The sequence below is a fragment of the Anthonomus grandis genome, chromosome 3 (assembly GCF_022605725.1).
Source record: "Anthonomus grandis grandis chromosome 3, icAntGran1.3, whole genome shotgun sequence".
Taxonomy (NCBI): Eukaryota; Metazoa; Arthropoda; class Insecta; order Coleoptera; family Curculionidae; genus Anthonomus; species Anthonomus grandis.
In genome coordinates, this window is record NC_065548.1 from 16,909,233 (window position 1) to 16,933,435 (window position 24,203).

At 31.7% G+C, this 24,203-nt stretch overlaps 1 protein-coding gene across 3 annotated transcripts in view; it reads right to left on the reverse strand.

Moving 5' to 3' along the window:
* Positions 1-23,248, reverse strand: part of LOC126734519 (peripheral plasma membrane protein CASK) — a 681,912-nt gene extending 658,664 nt beyond the window's left edge. For 2 of the 3 annotated variants that reach the window (XM_050438189.1, XM_050438188.1), the window contains exon 1: positions 22,626-23,247. In XM_050438189.1, the coding sequence (XP_050294146.1) occupies positions 22,626-22,684 (59 nt within the window). In that variant the 5' untranslated portion in view covers positions 22,685-23,247. Of the gene's footprint in view, positions 1-22,625 lie in introns of all 3 variants that reach the window. The other variant, XM_050438187.1, reaches the window with a different exon arrangement.
* Between the last annotated feature and the right edge of the window lie 955 nt (positions 23,249-24,203).

A 24,203-nucleotide genomic window follows, 5' to 3' on the forward strand; every position in this document is an offset into this window, starting at 1 on the left:
TTTGATTCGTCGCTCCACAAAATTCTTCGGAAAAACTGAGGGTCGGTTCTGTTGCGACGTAACATATCCCTGCAAAATCGTACTCTTGTGGCGTAGTCTCCGGGTAACAATGTTTGCACCCGTTGCACATGATATGGATGTAACAGAGATCTTCTCAAAATATGATGCCCTATATTCTCTAGCAGCAGCCCGAGCATTACCGTCACAAAACCCGTAGACATAATGCATTTCTGCATATTCCTGTGGTGCATAAGGCATCTTTAATAGTTGAACTAACAAATAAAAAAAAGTAGGTACTTATTAATCGCAAAGGTCAAAATGTAGCCCAGTATAGAGGAAAGCGTACCTAAGACTGACTTGAAAAATACCAAATCGTTTGTTATTTTCATCTCAACAAAAAAGGACCATGCAAAATATTCAAAATATTTTTAAACTGAACTTTAACGTTCACCTTAAATTTAAAAAAAGGTAAATGGTAAATACCTACCTTAATAATATTGGTAATAAATAAAAACCTTTAAAAGCTTTTGTGATTTTTAAAAGAATTGGCAATGGTACAAGTAAAGTATTTTCCATTAGAAATTGGGTAAAACAAATCTGTTTTTATTATTTATTGTTATGTTAAGAATCTACAATAATTTCTCAAGATTTTCTAAGGGCGGGTCAGTTTTTTAAAGGGTAATTTCTTTTTATCACCATCCATTAAAAAAACTTACTAAGATTTTTTGAAATCAAAACTTGTTTTTGAAACTATTTTAAAATTAAAAGGACATCCCTAAGAATTAAACATAATCAAAAATAAAACAGTAGTTTACCGCGTTTATTTTGCATAACTCTTTTATTGTTCGCAGTATTCAATTTTAATAAAAAATACAAAAAGGTGAATAACTTTTTACCCATCAATATTTTGATAACCACATATATAGATATTTAGATTCTAAATGACCTCCTCCTTCCCCTCCTTAAGTTTGATCGTCGACTTCTGGGACACCCTGTATTACGATACAATTAAAAAGTAATACATCATTTGATTAATATAATGCACATGATTTTTTTAATGTATGCAAAGAGTAGATGGCTGCTATGGTCCACTAATACTATGCGTTATCCATGGTTTTTAGATCTTTAAGTAGCGCATATTTATTTAAAATATTAGCGTAAAAATTATTTAATATCTGATAATATCTAGAGTAGTACAAACTATCCCACTAAATTAAAGATCCCTCCTCAATAAAATCGTTAATCATATTAATTTAAATTAATAATTTAAAATATTAGGCGGTTAACATTTTTTGGTTTTAGTAAGTTTTTCAAGCAATTTTTTTTGCCCTTGGGTTGTTGGTGTATTAATTGCTTTATCTCAATCTGTTTGTTTATTAAAAGGTCCCATTAGTTCCTTTATTAGATTATTATAACCAGAATTCCATAGTATATTAATTTGGCGTGCGAGTAAATGAAAGTTCACTTAATTGCTTATCTGCCATACATAAGCATTTTTTTATTTAGGAAGTTATGAAGTAATATGTATTATGTATGTTTCACGCTCTTCTTTTAAGTAAATAAAAAGAGAACAAATGAGTTCCTTCTTCTTTCTGTTGTGCTTTAATAAAAATCATTATAAGTATTATACACATAAATCAATTTATTTCAAAACTTTGTAATATGAGTAACTATATACTGTTTAAATCCCGTATTCAAAACTATTTCACTTTTCAATTCAAGCATTTATCAATTTATTTCCGTGATTTATTAAATCCTTTAATTTATCGCACACGTACTCTATCAACTGCTCTAACTAATAGATGTAAAATTAAAATTTTATTCAAGCAGCATATTCGTAATTTGCACGAATTGCTTAAAACCTCAGTTTAATTTATTGTTTTTTACTTAATTACTGACCTATTTCATGCAAACGGCGTTTGTAGTAAAATACTGTGTAAGTATACGTTATATGCCATATAATATACTTTTTGTTACAATACATTAATTTTAAATTACATCAATAATCATAATATGTTGACATTTACTTATTTTTAATAACTTTATTTAATTTAAAAGTAATTCCAATAAAAAAATTTTTCCTGAACATTCCTTGTGAAACTATGCGATTGCGAAGATGAGTAAAATTAATAAAAAGCTAAAACGTTTGGCCTCGATTCAACGTTAAAACGCCAATCAAAAGGTTTAATTGGTGGCGTAATTTTATTTGTTTGAATGATCGTTTTATGGGAAAAGCTTAGTAAGTGCTCTTTATGGACGATTTTTATGGCTGCTTTTGACATGCCCTTTTATTTGAGTTGCCTATTGAGTAGATTTTTTATGGCATATATTCCAGAACAGGAAAGGCTTTTACATGTCAAAACCCAGATAAATTAGTGAAATTTGGTATGGGAACTTTTAATATTGTAACGCCACAGATATATAATTTAACAAAAAATGTTGTTCATATTTTATTTGGGTAAGGAACTTGCGGTTGGAAATAAATACTCATGGGGTCTTAAGTATTTAGTGTTTATTCAGTATAAATATCAGGATATATTATATTATTCAAAAAGAGATTTTAAGAAGACATGCGTCTCAGTCCTAGAAAAATGAATTGGTTTGTTAAAAGAAACTTAACTATACTTTAATGGGCATCCTTATTCCCAGACTTAATCATCGTATTCGAATGAATTTCGATACAAAAAAAAATTAACAACTGTTTACAATGACTAAATTAGAGAGCTCACAATAGCTCCACAAATAAATATATTTCTTTTATATATTTCTATACAGATTGACATCTATCAATCAATCAATATATGCTTTATTGTCATAAAAGATCACAAAAATATCACAATTATAAGTCATAAAAAGTTTGTTGACAAAACTGTAAAAAAGAAAAACATACACAAACATGTAAAAAGGTTATTTAGCAGGCTATGGTCCATCAACCTAAAGGCATTCTGCTTCCATGAATATGGTTTACCTATACCGTTAAAACCAACAACATCCCCATTCCTTAGAAATACTCCTCCAAGACTCTGAACGAAAACATGCAAAGCTAATGTAATGTCAAGAGTATTAATATGTATAACACAAACAGATATTATTGACTCCCGAAATATACAATTTTATTAAATGTAAAACTGTAAAAAAAAATGAATCACAGAAATAAATTAGGCGAAATGATATGGTGTAAAAAATATAAAGAATATACCTAAAGTCCTGCAAGAAAAAGGTAAAAACGACTAAAATTCAGTTATTTCATAATAGCCCTTTGTAACTAAGAGTTTTTTAACACGTTTTCTAAAAAGTTCCCAGCTACCTATACCTTTAAAATCTGCAGGAAGATGATTAAAGAGTTTTTTACCATCAAATATAAGAGTTCTTTTGATCAGTGAACTAATAGGCATAGGCAAAAGCACATCATTAGCTCGTCGACTGCTATATTCATGTCTATTAGTTGTGTTTACATTTCTAAATTTCTTATGAACGAGGCAAACAGATTTCAATATAAATAAGGCAGGAAGGGTTAGGATTTTATGAGTGATAAATAGCTGTTTGCAAGACTCTCTCATACTCAAATTACACAGACGTCAGATCGCTCTCTTTTGCAAAACAAAAACACTATTAAATAAGTAATGTGTGCATGCACCCCAGAAACACAAACCATACCTTAAATGGGACTCAATTAAAGAATAATAAACATTTCTCGCCATGTCAAAATCAACCTCTCCTGCGACCACTTTAAGAGCATAACAATTTGCTGATATTTTTTTACACAATTGCGTGATATGTTCCTCAAATTTTAGTTTATTATCAATAAATAAACCTAAAAATTCATTTTCGTCTAAGTTGTTTATATACAATGTGATTCTCCAAAAACACATTATTTAAATTGCATTTAAAATTCATAACACTAGTTTTTGAACTATGTAAACACAGTTTGTTGGAATCACACCATTTCTTGATTTCAATAATATCTCTGTTAACTGTGGTATTTAGATTCATCGCACTCGTGTCATGGCATAAAATTGTTGAATTATCCGCAAACTGAATGAATTTACCTGAGATCCTAAGATTGGCCATGTCATTAATATAAATGAGGAATAGAAGTGGCCCAAGAACTGAACCCTGAGGAACACCATGAGTCACAAGCTGCTCCCTTGAAAGGGCACCAACCACAGAAACACTCTGCATTCAAGTATGCAAATAAGACCCAAACCACTGAAGAGCCAGACCTCTGAATCCATACCGCTCACACGTGACTAACACAGTCAAATGCTTTGGTCAAGTCACAAAATACTGCTGCAGCTATATCACCACTGTTCAAGCTCAAAATAAGGACTCAAAGAATGAAAAGATTGCATCTGATGTTCCCTTGGCACTTTCAAACCCAAATTGCTCCGATCTTATAGTTTGCTTTTCAGCTAAATATGACATATGACATTTGACATTTGACAATATGACAAGTCGTTTTTTAACCAATTTCTCGATGATTTTTGAGAGGGTGGAAAGCAATGCTATTGGTCTGTAAGAAGAGGGTGATTTTGAAGCTCCCCCCTTAAACAAAGGCATGATTCTGGCTACTTTAAGACAATTGGGAAATTGGCCATTATTGAAAGAATGATTAATTGCAGATACAAGTACCTCCAGTGCCGAATCAGGTAAACTGAAAAATAACCGTACATTAAGTTCATTATAGCCAGACGTATTTTTCTTCCTTATCTCCTTTAGAGTAGACTTAAGCTCAACTAAATCAGTTCGCAAAATGTCAAAAGTGCATTTAACATAAAAGGTCGTCTCATATAATTAAATCTCAATATACATAGCAATTCACTAATTAGACGGGGGCCCATGGACTTTATGTCCTCACTTAACATATGTCAATTTGATATCTATATTGGGATGTAAGATACATAGTATACAAATGGTGCTAATTAAAAAAAGCTAATTTAAACTTGCGAATCGCTTTAAGATGAGGAGATTCAATGAAAAGATAAAAATCAAGGATAAGTTTTGCTTGAGTAGGTAATTCCTACTTTCCAAAACTCAGCCATACCAAATACTTTTTGTTTTAAATTAACAACTGCATAATTTATAATTAGACAGTTATTAAAAGAATAATATTGAATTCTTGTAAAATAATAATTCGACATGACATCGAACAAAATCAAATTTGAATAATAGACTGTCATCATAATTCATAACTCTTATAGTTATGAATAAATAGTTTATCTCCACACATCCTGTTTATTATCGCAAGTCACATTTTGAATATCGTTTTATACATTCCGACGCGTTTTTAAGAAAGGACTTATAGTATATATTTCTTGGCGCCCAACGTAGAAGCTGTACAGAATTTTATATGAATAGAAATTATGCATTTCTATATCGATATTTTAATGAGTAGTGGCCTAATATTCTAAAATTGTAAAGTACTCGATAATACACGAGAGATTATACATCTCAAGACTGTAGCGTCCATTTTTTTAAGATGGACTATATCCGATATTTTAAAATTTAAATAAGTGATATTAAGATATTAGGTAAAATCTGTATTGTTGTGACGAATTCATAATGAGTTACTTATTATATTGGGTACTACGTCACTTACAGCAAAAATCAATTTAGAAATTTTTATCTCACACGCTCAATATATAATAAATAAGTGAATAAAAATATAAAAATACGTGAATAAGTCTATTTTCTTCTTCTTTTCAATTGTTGAGCGTGTGAGATAAAAATTTCTACTTCGTAGATGTTAAATGAAGATAAATGCTTAGCTACTTGTTCGGTTGATTTTCATAATACATGAATTCCTTTGCTAAAGAGAGAAGTAGATCAGGGTATTCTCAAAATTAATAAATGATTTAAAATATTTGATATTCATGTATTTTCTATGATTAATTTATATTAAGATCACACCCCTTTAATTTTCAAAAAGGAACCTTTGAATTTTTTGTTATCTTTCAAAATAGTTTGTCAAACTATTAATAAACCGTCAAATCATATAAAAAAGTATATAAAGTATTTTCGAATTAGGAAGAAATTTTGATGAGACTACATTGCTGAAAATTTCAAAGATAAGTATATTTTATTTTTAATTTAATTTAATTTTACTTTAATTACCTTAGCTGTTTTCTTATTTAATTACCTTGATAACGGTAGTAGATATATCTACCGAAACGTTGGTTCAAAGATTAATAGATTGAACCTCAGCTCCTAGGTATATAAAAAATCTATTATACCTCAAGTAAATTATTGTATTTAAAACTTATTGAACTTAAATTAAATTAAGTATATCGAACGGTATCGTTACAAATTTAAGTTCATATTTCTTTTAAATACGTGAATAAGTCTATTTTCTTCTTCTTTTCAATTGTTGAGCGTGTGAGATAAAAATTTCTAAATTGATTTTTGCTATAAGTGACGTAATACCCAATATAATAAGTAACTCATTAAGATATTACAATTAAAGGCATAATTCAGTTCTGTTAATTTACGATTCCAGAATAAAGTTTTGTTATACTCTAATCTAAAAAAAATGTCTATATACGGAATTTGAAAATAAAGTAAGAAGAGATGGATCTAATGCAGATGCATTTTTGTGTAGGTATTAAAATTGTTTAAAATTACGGTAATTCGGTAGCAGGGTAATATAGCAGCAATAATCAAGAATGTTCGAGTTTATTGATAGTTTAAGAACATTTTGAATACTAACGCCAATTTTATAAGAAGTGTATAAGGCCAAGAAAAGCCTTTCAGTATGCCAAAAATCGTCACTGACTCCTGATTTTACATGCAACTGAAGGCTAAAAAGAAAGAAGAGAAATTGGTAGAAACCTAAGAGTATGGATTCCTTGAAGTATATTTAGAGATGAATATCCCGGGTCTACAGAGAGGGCAAATAGCGGTATTATTTAGTGGGTTGAGTTTTCATTTGGGTTGGCTTAATTTGGTATAAGGTAAAGAAACTCTTTGTTTCTTCTGGAAGTTAGCTTAAGTATTTCTGTATAATTAAATATATTATAGGAAGTAAATGTATTGGTTATTATTAAAAAATTTAAATCATATTTTTTAATCCGTTGTTTTGCTTTTGATGTGTTTTTTTTTTAATAATTTTTCATGTAAATTATATAAACACTTAGGGAATTTGAAAATAAAATAACTCTAGTTTAATTTTATATTTGTAATATGAACATCATTTATTTAAATCTCTATAAAAGGCAGCATTATTTTAAAATATCTTGTAGAAATTTAACATATTAAAGTTTTTTCGTGTCACCTATATGTTTTGAAAGTGTGGTGTTTAGGAAAGGGTGTTATTTTTTTATTACAAATGTAGAGCACTTAAATTAAGCAAAAAATTACGTAAATTGAAATTTGTTATTTATTTAAAGTTCAGTTTTATAATTAAATACATTTAAAATTTTAAACATGTGCCCATTTTGAATAGTGTACATAAGCTTGATAAGCAAGTTTTATAAACGACTAACGCTCATGATGATCGCTTTATTATCTTACAAAGAATTATGAACACTAAGATGACATTGAATGAGGGTATCCTTTGTCCATTAATGAGTCGAGATTTAACAGCTCCTAGACTGCAAGAATGCCTAAACGATGCAGATATTCCTGTGTCGTGGTATCAGCATTAAGTCCACATGCGAACGTAATTGAACGTGTTTAAGATATGCTTGGGCAAAGACTACAAAGTCATGTTACTGCTAACATTAAATCAATTACAATACGCTCTTTTAAAGGAATATGACCTTATTCCTCAAGACATTCGTCACTTAATTTTAGGCATGCCAAAAAGAATGCAAGCAGTCATTCGGACAGATGGAGGCGTTCAATAATATAAGGTCTCTTTAGCAAACCACCAATTTATGTGTTTTTATTAGTGGGGTAAGTTATTAAATGTAATACGATACAAAACATTAAAAAAAATATATACAAAGAAATTATATATCTTAAGTAATAAATCTATCTAATGTAATAAATATTAAATCATCTTCCATCGAAAAAGGACTGTAAGTTAAAAAATCCATGCAGCCGTCTTTTTTTTCAGTTGTTAGTGGTCTATGAGAAAATCATACATCCGACATCAGACGAAAAAGCGGCATTCCTCCGTCTTGAGGTTTTTTTAATTTTCTGGTTAAACCGTAAATCGTACAGAACAATTTATGAAACAAAAAATAAAGATATTTAGATTCTCTATAGCTATACAACCAACGGGGACAACGTTGGAGGGCACGAAAGTGAGTGAAATGATTTGTGCCTTAGTCATTTTTAATGAAACTTTGAATTTACTTAATTGCGATGAATTTGGTTTAGAATATTTTTGTTGGTTTTAAATTTGTGTAACATCAGCGCCCTTTAACTTTAACCCCGGTAGTATTAAAACCCCATAGCTTCACTCTCCAGAAGGGAAAATATAGAAAATTCAATTTTCTTAATTTTTTGTTAAATAAATTTTTTTGTATGATTTAGTGTTTAGCTAGAAAATCAAACTTACATTTACCCAAAAAAGCGCAAAGGATGTATAATTTTTTTTTAAATGATGGTTGGACTATTTATAACCCAGCGATTCTTAGATTTTGTTTGGCGTGATTAGGAAACTTATCTTACCCTTACCCCTGAAATTATGTCAATTATATGACGAAAATTGTCAGGAATCGGGTAAGGGTTCTTTGGGTGTGAGATGGATCAAGTTGGTTAGGGGAGGGGTTGGATTGGGTTGGGTTGGATTAAGTTTAACAAATACCAGTCTAATTATTTTATACCAGTCTTATTGTTTTTTTTAATTATATAAACAGTTGGTGCCTGTTAGAATAGAGTAATTATTTTAATATTTTAATATTGTTATATTAATAATACGAACATTAAATAATAGGAAATTCACTTACAAGAAATTCCAAGTGAAAATCAAATTTTATCATTGGTTTTGTTAATAACTGCCGACTTGGACATAAACTTCATGGACTTGTCAGATATGGCATTAATGCCAAAAATCCTTGTGAAAAATTGACATATTGGAGAGTTTTCACATTATAATGTTTTAAAAATGACTTTATTTAGTAAATTTTTTAAGATTTTTTAATTCAAAATATGTCAATAAAAAAAGGTTTTCTTTTAAAATGTTCTATAGACTCTGTACTTTTTATACTTAACAAAAAATTGTTCGGAAAATCGTTGGTTCTTAAATTGCTATGTAAAACCTATATTATTATAGTATTCTTTTCTTTTTATTGTCAATTTTAATATACATGTGTTTGCCTTTTAAAACCAACCTCTTTTAATCTATATTTATTCTATATCAACAGATCATATAATCAATAAATAACTTATATTTTTAACTGTATATTTAATAAAGTGTATAAATAAAAGGCTCTAATAATTGGTCCAGAGGATACACAAAGAAGGTTAGCAAGTGAGTCAGTCAGAAAGTAACGTTGAAAGAGGTCTTACTGATGGCAAGGGGGTGCTGAATTTAATAGTGGTGAATATGAGAGAAATAGTTGATCTTTAAAAGTATGGCCATTATGAGTAAGTTTGTATAAATCTGTTTTATATTGCGCACTTTTGGTGCCCGCACATGTAGATGTTTTATATGGCGCAGTTTTGGTGCCCGCATAATTAGATGTGAAAGCTTCTGTTTAATTAGAACCGAATGCGCAATTCCTCGAGTGCTGGCTGGTAAGACTGGGGGTCTTACCTGCGGCTCGATTGACACAAATAAGTATGAGGTTATAATCAAAATATATCCTCTTATTTGTTGAGATGCTTACTGTTTACCGACAATGGAGCGCCTGGGAAAGCCCTTACTATTTTAGGTGACACTAGCTAGTCGTCAAACAAAGAGATATCCTATTGCCGTATATCTAAATATTGGAATGTAACATTGTGTTAATTGATGTAAACTGAGATACTGCAAGGGGACCGAGTGAATTTGCAATTGCAAACACCCATTGGCTTAGTATCAAATTTTAGCCACTTCTTCATGCATGAGAATGTGTTTCATTTTTTTACTTGACAACGTGCTTAGTACGTAAAAAAGTCAAGAAACCGAATTTGCTCCAAATTAAATGAGAATTTCAAGCGTAATTTTCATTTGTGGAAAAAGCAGTGGCGTATCACTTTTTTGACAACAATATTTAGTCCCGATGCAGTACGGACGACAGTGGTAGAACTTAAAAAAATATATTTATGCAAAACTTGATGCTTAAAAGCTACAAGAGCCAGACTTTATAGAAATATTTCAAGCAATGTGAAAGTTATAAATAAAAAACTTTTTTTTTGTTGTAAGTTTAACAGGGTGTTAACTACTGGATCTCAGAGAGGAAGCGTTTTTTAACATATGTTTGTATGATAAACTAGGTCTATCTAGGTTTTTTAAACGTAAAAATACGTGCTTATATTTTTTATAGTTCTGGACCACCTTGTATATATCATGGCGCCCAACTTTCGTTTAGCTGTAATCAGTTATGTAAAAAATTTTGGTTTATTTAGTATATGGTTTATTTAGTATCCCATTTTAGAATAACTGAAACCAGTTATATAAGATAATGTGGTTTATTAAATATTTGGAAGTGTCCGTTAAACAAACACTACCAAAATTTTTTTAGGGTTTCAAAAGGTTTTATTCAGTCTTGGATTTGCTTTAGTCCATTTAACTATAATATTATTATTATACAATGCCTATAAATCAAATAAGTGAACGTATGTTACCCAGAACTAGACAGGAAGCCTATAATTTTAGGATATATGAAGGTTTGATACCTCGCCTTCCATATTGTAGGACAAAAACCACAACAGTCATACAATTCCAGAGGTATTTTCTCATTATTATTTTTCTAATACCGATTTTCGAATCTTTGCATGTTCTAAAAGTACTACCAGTCGACTTAAAATGTCAGTGTCAAAAAATACCTGGTTTGAAGAGAGCCGTCTATCTCCCGAAAAGGAATTTAGATGACAAATTTATTTATTGTAATTCGAAAATGAAAATTTTATTAACTATTTTATTTTTAGAGTATTATTTGGATTTGCGCATTATTATTTGCATTGCTGCAAGAATGATATATTGCCGAGAAATAATCTCCAATCCTGGAATTATTGTGCTGATATTTTATGATATTGAGTTATTTTAATGAGGCTTGGGTTTTTAATGTATGTTTTATTGACTTAGATCGATAAATCGAATTTTTGGAAGAGGAAGTACAATTGTGGACGTATATTCGAGGGGCATTGGGTATTGGGTATAATAGCAAATAATTCTGACGACTTAAGACTAGTTGTATGTCCTGATAACAAATGGAATACCACTACACTTACCTCAATTATTTTGGAGCATTATTCACACTGATGAATGGAAGGCTTATAATACTTTAAAAGATACCAGCATTATTTAGTAAATAAAATAAAATAAAATAAAATTTATTGTATGACATAAAATAAACTTTATTGTATGACATAAAATAAGAATACCATACAAAGGTGGAAAGTACCGCTACGCGTATTTTAATAACCACCGTGCTTAAATAGCTAAACCTAAATCTAAGACTGCTAATATTCCTACCTATTTATTCATACATATGTATATATTCAGTAAAATAATTATGTGTCACAATAAATTATTTGATATATTGCTCTCCCTTATATAGTCCTTAACTTTATGCTTAAAAGTAGTGTGACTTACTTCCTTAAAACTCACAGGCAAGTTATTATAAGTATAGATCGCTGTGTAGGCAAAACAAGATTTAAAAAATTCAGTGCGATGCTGAGGAATAGAAAAAATATTTTTATGGCGAATATCTACTGAATGGGCATCTCCACGGCCCATCAAAATCTCCGACAAATAAGCAGGCTCTTCGAGATTTTTTACTTTATATACTAGACTGCTAAGATTTGCAAATCTTCTCTCTGCCATATTTAAAGTATAAATTTCTGAAATATGCTGACTAACATGATCCCTGCATGAAAGATCTTTAGTAAACCGCACACATGAATTTTGTATTTTTTGAATTTTATATTTGTTAATTTCAGTTAGGAATGGACCGTATACAATATTAAGGTAGGCAGGTATACTAAGTACTAGGCTTTCAGTGAGAATTTTTTTACTAATTAGGGGTAAGACATTTTTGAATTCATACAGAATTTTAAGTTTGTGATTTCTGACAAACATGAGTTACATGAGCATCAGATTGCAACCTGCAATCCATGTGCAAACCAAGGTTTTTTACTTGATTAGTCCAATTAATTTCAGAATCGTTAATTTTAAGTTTTACAGCTGGCAGTTTCTAAGTTTATCTCATTTTTAGAAAACAATATAGCCTGTGTTTTTTTAGAATTAATAAATAAGGAGTTTTGACTAGCCCAAAGAGAGATACGCTCCAAGTCATCATTAATGAAGGTTAAAGCAGTGGACAACTCATTAGCCGGGGTTGAACTATAGATTTGTAAATCGTCTGCATATATATGGTATTTACAGTGTTTTATGTGTTGAATCAAATTTAATGTAAAAAGTGTAAATAAAAGTGGCCCTAGGATAGAGCCCTGAGGCACGCCCCTGCCCACAACCCTCCAGCTTGAGATGCTCACTGCTCCCTCAGCATCTGTAATTCTTACTGCCTGTTCCCTATTTCCCAGATAGCTGCCAAACCATCCATTAGCCTTTAGGTTATAATGATTTAATTTAGCTACTAAAAGATCAGTGTTGAAAGTATCAAAAGCTTTGGTCATGTCAATGAGCACTGTTGGGCAACAGTGACCATTATCAAAGGACCTTGCGATATTACTAGTTATTTTCAACAAGGCCGTGGCACAACTATGGTTAGCCCTAAATCCCGACTGATATTTAGGTATTATACATTTAGGAAGAAGATAATCTAGTATTTGTGTTTTTACAATTTTTTCCATTATTTTGGATGGAGTTGGCAGTATACTAATTGGCCGTAATTCATCCACAGAAGTTGGGCTGGATACTTTAGGAACAGGCATTATGAGAGCCCCTTTCCAGATATCAGGAACAACGCCAGCCATGAAAGACGAGTTTATAATATTAACAAGAGGGCCTAGACACGTCGAAATACAAGATTTTAACATGCGTATAGAAACAAAAAAACTCCGTCTATCCCAACCGCACCGCTCCCAACACTGTTCAAGGCCCTAAGCACCTCAAGTTCTGTTACAAGTCTAAATGTAAATGGATCAGAATTTATAGATGAGCTGGGAAAATCATTTAAAAGAACAGGATCAACCTGTGCAGCAGGTGTACTATCTATAAAATAATTATTTATTATATTTGGTTCTTTAATGCTACTTGGAATGGGAGTAAATTCATTATTAATAATTCTCCAATTAGCAACTTTTTTCCAAAAATCTGTACTAGAACCTTTACATTTATTTATTTCATTGGAAAAATATGCCTTCTTTTCTAATTTTATAGCCTTATTGACATAATTTTTTAGATCAATATAATAAGTTCTACTAGAAGCAGTTTTTACTGAGATATATTTTTTAAAGGCTTTATGTTTCATTTCAATAATTTTTTTTAGATTATGGGTTAGCCATGGTGAACTGGTACTTCCAGATTTTCTCAGTTTTAATGGACAAAACATATCAAACAAATCTAACAGTTTAGAATTAAGTATTTCTACTTTAGTATTAACATCGTCAGTCTTATATAACTCACGCCAATCTAGATGCTCTAAATAATATTTAAATTCTTCAGAGTTAGTCAGTGTAAAATCTCTTTTATATATCATAGTCTTAATCGGCTTCAGTTTATCACATTTTATAGTACAGAATACAGCCTCATGATCTGTCTGTATTGGATCACAAGGTATCACACCATGATCCTTGACTAGGTTAATATTATTTACAAAGATGAGGTCGATTAGAGATTCACTATTTAGTGTTATTCTAGTAGGCTTATCAATAATTTGAGTCAAATTAAAAGTCGTAAAAATATTATATAAAAATTTGCATTCTACAGTGGTGATATTTAAAATATTAATATTAAAATCTCCTGTACATATAAAGGCGTCACAGGTACAAATCACTTCTGGAATTAAGTCATGCAAGTATTTTAATTCAGAGTATGCCACTGCTGGTGGCCTATAAACTACTCCCACAGTTATGTTTTGCCCCTCATGCTTAAAACTTATCCAAAGACGGTCAATGCCATATCCTGAGTAAGGCAGATCAATAAGAGTTGTTTTTAATTTATTAGTTACATAAATTGCGACACCACCTCCCCTACCCTCCCTGTCTTTTCTATATAACTTGAAATTTTTTATTAAAAAAGATTCAGAAAGGAGTTTATTGTTAAGCCATGTTTCAGAGACTGTAATTATATCATACTTAGATTTTTCTATAAAGTGCCTAATATCTGAAAATTTATTACATAAAAACCAGGGATTTATATGAACTATATTTAATTTGTGCTTACAATTAGGTATGGCTGGGTGAGGGTCAGCTTCTTTGGGCAGTGATGGAGTGGGGATTCCTAGAACTATTTTCTGCGTTGGTATTGGGTCAAATCATAGTGTGGAGTTTGTAACTGAAGGTAATGTTCATACTCAAAGGATATAGTCTGAGTGGAGTGTAGCAAAAAAGTTTTTACGAGGGCTAAATATACCAGAAGATAAGTTTGCTGACAAATTATGCGAGTACCTTTGGAGAAGGTATTGTAAAAAAAAACAATTTAGATCCTATAGTTGAATTGCTATATAAGGACGAAATATGGAGATTTTAGAGTTAGAGTAGGGTAAAATGTTATTTACACAATAATTAATTGGTTTATTGGATGTTTATTTTTTTTGTTTAGTATGTTTTTTTTATGAGAATTTGACTGTTTACTTTATAAATAATGTTTTTATTATTGAAGGTCAATATAGTTTTTTTATGTTTTTTCTAAAGTTTGTTAATAAAATCTAATAATATTAATATCTTAATATTAGTAGTCTTTTTTTGTGGGTTCGGTTTGGTTGGGTGAGAGTGTGACATACTGAAGCCACTTTGGCTTGGGTTGGGTTTAGGTTCGCTTGGTTTAGTTGGGTTGGATTTGAGTGAAGAAAAATATTATGTAAAACCCAAGGACGCATTTTCGCAGGAAATTTTTTGTTATTCTATGATCATAGTTTAGATCATAATTTTCTCTTTAATAGTAGATTTCAGCTAAACGAAATTTGAACCCTTTTTTTTCTTGTAATCTTAGCACTCTGTATTTTAACCTCTGAATATTAGAGAGAAAGCATTTTTTTACGTCATGGAAGTTAGCAACAGAATCAGAAAGGAAAATCAAAGGATGAAGGGGTGTAAGCCACCCCCAAATAACTTAAAAAATCGTAGTAATTTGTAATAATTTTGTTACACTTTCAAACTTGCTGTATAAATGAAAGATAAAAAATTTCATGATATATCTCAGAGACACACGTTTTTTCAGGGAATGAAGGGGTGTAAGCCACCCCCAAATAACTTAAAAAATCGTAGTAATTTGTAATAATTTTGTTACACTTTTAAACTTGCTGTATAAATGAAAGATAATAAAATACACGATATATCTCAGAGACACACGTTTTTTTAGGGGATGAAGGGGTGTAAGCCACCCCCAAATATCTTAAAAAAATTAATAAAGATTATAATAAATATTTTATGTAATGATATTTAATATTTTATTTAATTTTTCTGAAAAAACGTGTGTTTCTGAGATATATCATGTATTTTATTATTTTTTTATTTATGTGCCAAGTTTGAAGGTGTAACAAGATTTTTAACAATTACTGTGATTTTTTTAAGTTATTTATTATTATACCGAAAAAAAAATCAAATCTACACCCTTTTTGTCTATATGTAATTATAATTTTTCTCTTAACTCTATTTTAGATGTTTAAAATCAGATTTAATCCTTAAATATGCAAAAAAATAGATTGCGTGCAGAACTTATCTGGGCGACTGTAAAAATTTGATTTTCGTTTCTGATTCTGTTGCTAACTTCCATGACGTATTTTTTTAAGATGTGTGATAAACTAGGGTGGTGTGTAATTTGCTGACCAAGAATAAAAATGTGCTACCAAAGCTATTTACAGACAGAAACTATTCAAACTTAATATTTAATAGCAGTATATGTATGACAGCCTGCTACCAAAAAACAACTTGAAGTATCACCCCTCTAAGGGGTAGTTTATTCTTGACAATTTCTGATAAAAACGTGCTACCAAAGCTATTTACCGTCGAAAACTATTCAGAATCGACAACTGATGTTACTATATATATAAGTGCTTGCTACCAAAAAATAATTGAAATAGCACCCCTCTAAGGGGTAGTTTGTATTTGTCAATGTCTAATAAAAACGTGCTACCAAAGCTATTTACCGCCGGAAACTATTCAAAATCGATAACTGATGTTACTATACATATAAGTGCTTGCTACCAAAAAATAATTGAAATAGCAACATAGGAAACTACTGCCTGAATGAAAACTTTAATCATCTATATCGAAATCCAAAAGATATAGTTTTTCCGAAGCAACATTTACCTACCTACCATAGATAAAATACCATATATTTTTAAAAATAAAGATTTCATACCAAAACCATCTTTGGAAGACGATAGTGAATACTCAATACTAAATATACAGCTGCCAAAATGATAATTCTACAAGGCAGCGTAACTCTCGTACCCGAAGAGCAAGTTTTTGTAATTTCCACAATAAACAATAAGAAACATATGGTGACTTTGTTTCCCCAAGAAACTTGTACCTATAAGGGAAAGAGAAACTGGCACCACATTGAGGCAGCCCGTCTGTCTGTTGGTAACATAACTAATTCTCAGAAAAATGTAAAATTATCTACAATCATCAGGAGGAACAGAGGACACAAGTACGTACCTATAATAAGAAATTATCTCTTAACACTTAACTTTGTTTATTGTTCCAGGTCAGGAAGAAAAAGAGCTCCCCAGAAGGTGACAGTGGTTGAAGCTGCTACGAGGGTTGTCTTTTAAGTTTTGCATATGCAGCTGGAATAAAACAAAAAATAACTTTTAACGACTTTATTGTTTTTCAAAGTATTCTTCGCGAAATTTAATGCACTTTTGCATGCGTTCAAACCAGTTGTCAAAGCTGTTATTCCACTCGTTTGTGGGTACTGTCAAAATTGCATTTTTAAAGGCGTTAACTGCTTCCTCTGGCGTCTGAAACCTCTGACCACGCAGTTCATTCTTGATTTTTGGAAAAGTATAGAAATCGTTGGGACTTAGGTCGGGACTGTACGGAGGATGATCCAATAATTCGACGTTTTGATAAGTTAAAAATTCAATAGTTTTCCGGGCTGTGTGCGAACTTGCATTGTCTTGGTGGAGGATGATTCGTCGTTGTGGGTTCGCTTTTCGAAGCTCAGCGATGACTTTCGGCAAACAAATGGTAATGTACCAATCGGCAGTAACAGTTCGTTGATTCTCCAGAGGAATTGTTGTAACATGACCTGCTTTTGAGACAAATGTTGCAACCATCTTTTTGGATACACTTCGAGAACGAATGACTTTTGTTGGCTTTTCTTCATCTTGAAATACCCATACAGACGACTGACGTTTATTTTCAGGTTCATATGAGTAAATCCATGATTCATCACCACTGACAATGCTGTACACATTTTTAGAGTTTCCTGCCTCAAAGCGGTCTAGAGTTGTTTGACACCACATCACCCTAGCTTCTTTCTGTTCTTCAGTTAACAGATGCGGTATCCAGCGGGAAACTAATTTTCTTACCCGTAATTCTTCATGCAAAATTTTTTGAATTGAGGTCTTTGAAATCGCCAATGTAGCCTCAATCTCACGATATGTCACATGTCGATCTTCCGTGATAAGCATACGCACAGCATCGATGTTTTCTTGGGTGACAGCCGTTTTTGGTGCACCTGACCTTGGATCGTCGCTAAGACTAACCCGTCCATGCTTGAATTCTGCATACCAACGAGAAACTGTCGACTGATGTGGTGCTTCATTACCGAAAACAGAAATCAACTCAGCACAGCATTCTTGTTCAGATAATTGCCTTCGAAAATTGTAAAAAATGATGGCCCGAAAATGTTCTCTGTTTAATTCCATGGTATGCGCAATTTGCTACCTTTAAAAATTCACTGTAGCTGTAAAACTATATGTATCGCACTGACGTTTTGAATTTAGGAAAAGTAAAGTTTGAGGTTAAGTTTGACTAATGACATTTGATTAGTGACGCCCTCTATGTTTCTATATGCAAAACTTAAAAGACATCCCTCGTAAAGATGCTGAAATAAACTATGCAAATTCAGACAGTACTCTTCGAACTACCATCCTCATTCCAACGGTAACACCAACGGGTGTTTCTAAAAAACGTTCTTTCAACATTTGTAAAACGCTTTTATAAGAACAAAATGAATATATTTAGAGAAGCTTCTTCCATCAGTCCCATCCCAGAAGAACGATCGATGGAGAGGCAAACATCTTTTCCCAGCGACGGTGACGAGTCAGATTTTGAGGAAATGGCTTCAGATTTGAATGTTACAAAAACATTTAAATTTGAGAATAATAAACAGTGCATAATCTATGGTAGACAGATATATCCTAAGGATGTAGAATGTCTTGTGAAAGATGAAGGAGGTGTAAACTTCAAAGACCTTTATTTGTCAGATATGATAATTGATGTTTATTTAGCTTTTCTAGTAAACGAAAAAAAAGATAAAAGCATCGGTTGATATCTTTCCAGTGGAAGGATATTTAGTTAATTTCTTAGAATCAGATAATAATAGTTTCAAGACTGCTGCAAATTATTTTCTAAAATTTGGACTTTAGGAGAAGGATATTTTATTAATTTCGGTTTGTAAAAATGAACATTTTGTTTTGATAGTGGTGCTGAAAAAGTTCAATACTATACTATGCTTAAATAGTATAAGAAGTGATATAGTATATCGCAATGAAATTTTCTTCTTCATGGAAGTACTACAGTTCGTTCATCAACAAAAGCACATAATTTTATCCGAAAATTGGAATCTCTACCGGCCAACAGATTTACCTGTTCAGTATAACTCATATGACTGTGACATCATTACCAGATCTTCCAAGGTTTTAGCATGCCATCAATCTCGAGAAATCAACAATTACAGAAATCACATTAAAAAAAAATTGACTGATTTATTTTACACTACAATTTCAAATTTCCGTACCTTTGCTTAGGATAAAAATATAGTAGAGAAAGGTACAGCAGGCTTTAAAGGAAACATTATCATAAAGGAAAACAACCAACAACCTCACCTAAGCGGAAAATCTCTGACGACATCATTATAATTTCTACAGTGTGTATCAGTTAATTATTGGGATGAGGATACGGCCGGTTTCTGTCATATTGGTGCAGCCAAGTGTTCCAATATTTTTGAAGAGATGATCTTGTGTATGAAATGCTATCATTGGTACCACCACAACTGCATAGGTCTTCAACAAAAGCCCAAGCAACTTATCTGTTCAACATGCCAGGATTCATAAATATAATTAGTTAGTTTTAATACTCGCATAACGAATAAAATACATGTTATACCAGGAAATGTTAATATATTATAAATTACGTACCAGAAAGTTTATATTGCGTTTATTTTACTTCTTCAAATTTTCTAATGGCCAACAACAACAACAAAAATTAAAAATCATGATTAAATTGTTCCTTAGGGCAAATAGGAAGCAAGTTTTATAGTTTAGGTAGCTAATGAAAATTGTCAAAGATAAACCATTCCCTGGTGGCGTGCAACTCCTATTATGATATTCTGGTAGAGAGCATTTATACATATTATATATAACAGATACCAAGTTTGAATAGTTTTCGACTGTAGGTTACTTTAGTAGCACGTTTTTAGTAATAATTGTCAAGAACAAACTACCCCTAGAGAGGTGCTACTTTAATTATTTTTTGGTACCAGGCTGTCATACATATACTGATTTCAGATATTAAGTTTGAACAGTTTCTGTCGCTAAATAGCTTTGGTAGCACGTTTTTATTAGAAACTGACAAATACAAACTACCCCTTAGAGGGGTGCTATTTCGATTATTTTTTGGTAGCAAGCACTTATATGTATAGTAACATCAGCTATCGATTTTGAATAGTTTCCGGCGATAAATAGTTTTGGTAGCACATTTTTATTAGAAATTGACAAGAACAAACTACCCCTTAGGCCGGGTATACACGATCCGGTATGAACGGTCCGGCGAAAACGGTCCGGCGCCGGATCGTCACGACAACACATAGGTTTTAATAGAAGACGATACATGGATGCGTCAATGCCGGATCGACGGATCAGCGCCGCAGCTTGCTGCGGCAAGACCGCGCGCCGGATAACCGGATCATCCTGGGCAACACACGTACTTCAATGTATCGCGATATACGTTCCGGTTGTAACGCGCGTTTTTAGTTATTTTCACCCAAATTATTACATTATATATCTTGTTTTAACACAGTCAACAATTCGCCAAATGATTTTTTAGACATTCTGTAATAATTAAAAAACTTATTATGATACTGCCGAATATTTGTATGAAATTTGTCGATTTTTTTCTACACCACTTTCAAAATATGGATGCCTTCAATGTTTTCACGTTATACTGACTCTCGCAAAAAATCTTTTGCTTCAAGACCACAAATAATTCTTGATGAAGAATCTTGCAATGAAAACATTATTTCCCGATGAAAGTCTCGAAGCAATCAAATTTTTGAATTTTTTTTAATACCTATCCGTTTTTAACGCAGTGTGTATCGCGTATATCCTATGCGGTAGAAACGCATCCGTTTCTACCGCATCCGTTGAAACCGGATCGTGTATACCCGCACTTAGAGGGGTGCTATCAGAGAAAAACAAACCACCGAGAAGGGACAAAGCCGGGACCGATTTTTCTTATGCATGTGCGAGCTTATTTGGTATACCTGTCTTATTGCCGGTCCCCTGCCAGCCGTCGGTTAGTCCGGTAATATCAGAGAAAAACAAACCACCATGTGGTGGTTTTTTTTGGTGGTTTAGGTGATTTGTTTTTCTCTGGTTATAGGACCACAGAAAATGCCTTTCGATATGTTTGTGGCTATATTATGAAAAGAGCACTTGAAGTTCATATTAACTGTGATACCTGCACCAATTTCGGCAAAATGTGTGATGAAATGGATATAAATAGATTATTTATTCATTTTAAGGCTTATAATTCCAGTATATGTAATTTTGGTGGCTTACAATCTCCTCCAGAAGAGTTTATTTCATAATATATATTTAAATTAAAGGAAATATTCAATTGTAATTTTGAGAAAATGTGCATAAACCAGGGAATATCTAACAATTTATTTAACATAATGAAAACTATTAATTATGAACACCCTTGTGCACATTTTCCAAAAACCTTTATCTTAAAATTATTTATAAGGTTGAAAATATTTTACACCATTAAATATAATAATAGGGTCTTAAAAACAAATAAAGATAAAAATGTTCGAAAACTAAAAATTTTGCGGAATGTATAAATGTACCTAGGTTTAATTTAATTATTGCCAATGTATATTTGTGTTTCATTATGCAATGAGCCAATATTATTTCCTCAAAAAATAAAAGTTTGTTTAGAAGATTTTTTGTTTTTCATTATTTATCCTAAATGGTAATTTTTATAGTTGGCACTATACCGGGTGACACATGAAAAAGGGAACACGCAATAACTTTTTTATTTTTCAAGATAAACAAATGAAATTTGGTATGTTAATAGAATGGTTATAAAGGCATATTTTGACGTATTCAATTGTTTTTGATCACTTCCGGTTGAACCGGAAATGACAAGAACTTTCTTATTTTAAATGGGACACCCAGTATATTTTTTCATACATTTGTTTATCTTGAAAAATAAAAAAGTTGTTGCGTGTTCCCTTTTTCTTATGTCACACGGTATAGTTTAGGTATACCTATAACTTAACTATACCAACAGTAAAGTAATGTAATAATTTTCATTTCAAATTCCCAATAAAATTTTTAATCTATTAATTGTCGTATTTCTCTCCGTGTACGGAACTATTAAATTGCCAAAACGATTTTTCTCCGTTACTTTATATGTAGCGCCAGTCATTTAAGCCCGCTCAAGGGCACCCAAATTGGACCCCAGAAAATCAACGGTAAATGCGGGTTTTGTCGCTTCTCGGTGGTTTGTTTTTCTCTGGTGCTATTTCGATTATTTTTTGGTAGCAAGCACTTATATGTATAGTAACATCATTTCGATTTTGAATAGTTTCCGGCGGTAAATAGCTTTGGTAGCACGTTTTTATTAGAAATTGACAAATACAAACTACCCCTTAGAGGGGTGCTATTTTGATTATTTTCTGGTAGCAAACACTAATATATATATTAACATCATTTATCGATTTCGCATAGTTTTTGATGATAAATAGCTTTGGTAGCACATTTTGATTTTTGGTCAGCAAATTATTTTTACCCATAAACTAGGTCTTATTTTTTTTAACGTAAAAATACGTGCTTATACATATAGTTATAGTTCTGGACCACCTTGTATATGTCATGATATAATAGAATTATTTTTTAAGTAAAACAATAAAATAAAATGTTTATATACGATTTATTATCTTAATATACCTTCCAATCTCCTCGCACAAGTCATAAACATCATCAAAAAGCACCTCGTCGTCCGCCATATTTTATTAATTCAATTAAAAATTCACAAATAAACCAAAACCGACAAAAAAAAACTGCCAAAACAATGTCAACAAACCGTCGCCGGTACAATTGCGCAAATCGCACCGATTGTAAACAAACCGTAGAGTCCGGACCACGATTTGACCGAGTCCCTGTTATTTTCCCCCTTTAAGCTTCCTAACCTGTCCACCGGAAAAAATTAAACCACTGCCTAAATTAAAATTCAAAAAATTCACGCACTTTATTAGTCACTGGTGAGCATTCGGTTGCATCAACACGGGGGACCGAGTTGAGAATCACTGTTTAGTTCGGGCGAGGTAAACCTCATCGTTCGACCGCGTCAAGGCTATACGAAATTATTCGATAAAAACACTGACATAAACTGGGGCGTTTGTCATCATAATTTTGGGTAACGTAGCTCGGGATTAGAGTCAAACACGAGTTAGTTAAAGGGCCCCGAAAACGCCCTCGAAGGTCTCCGATGGGCTCTTTTGCACCCGGTTGACACAAGACAGTAAAATCTCCAATCTCTGGCCCTCCAGGCGCGGACTTAGTGGACTTGGGTTCAATACTCATGCGCTAGGTGATAACGTCGGCTGTTAGAGAGCTTTAGCGATTCGCGTTATTTTATCGGCGTTTAAAATGTATTCTGATATTTTACGAAATTTTTCAGCGGCGGTCCATGGTTTGTTTATTGGAAGGGTCAAAATATCTTAACCGCCACTGGAAAATTATCTAAAAAGCCTACCCCTTTATTACCCATAGTTGTGAACAAAGAATTGCCTCTCCAAGTACCTGCTAATTAAAACCAAATAAATTTTTAAAAAATGTGACAGCTGTCAATAATAATTCGAAAAAATGATTTTTTTACTATATTTGAAACTGTCCCAATTTCCTAAATATTAGTCTTAATAGAAGAAGGTTAATACACAAGTAACTCGAAAATTTGTTTTTAATAAAATGGCATAAAGCCTTTTATTAAAAACTTCTTTCACGAAATAATTCCCAAAAAACAAATATTTTTCAATTACCGTAAAGTCGGGTGACTTTGACCCAGTTTTAAAGTTTGTCTAAATTTTTTTATATACAGGGTGTATGCAATTGTGAATAGTTTAAAAGTTATGGCCATTTTTATGTATTTTTTAAATTCAAGCACACTGTCGAATAAAAGCTTATGAAAAAATTATATAGTGGATTAAACAATGCGTTTTTTTGTTTGTTTTTACCTAGAAGTGATGTACCTTTCTAATAAAAAATATTTTTTTAAGTATTAGTTTTCGAAAGAGCTAAAAAAAAATTTCTTTTTGGACTTTTTACAACTTTAAAAATAAGTACCCTTAACTTTGATGCCATTTTTTTCTCAAAAATGTAAGACATAAGAGTGACCCTGTAGCTTAAAAACTTCTACGTTTCATACCGATTCCAGCAAGGCATGACTTAAATACATTATTTCTTATTGGCTAATTAAATTTTGAGTTTTTCAAAAAAGAGGCAAAAAAGAATTTTATGGCTAAATCA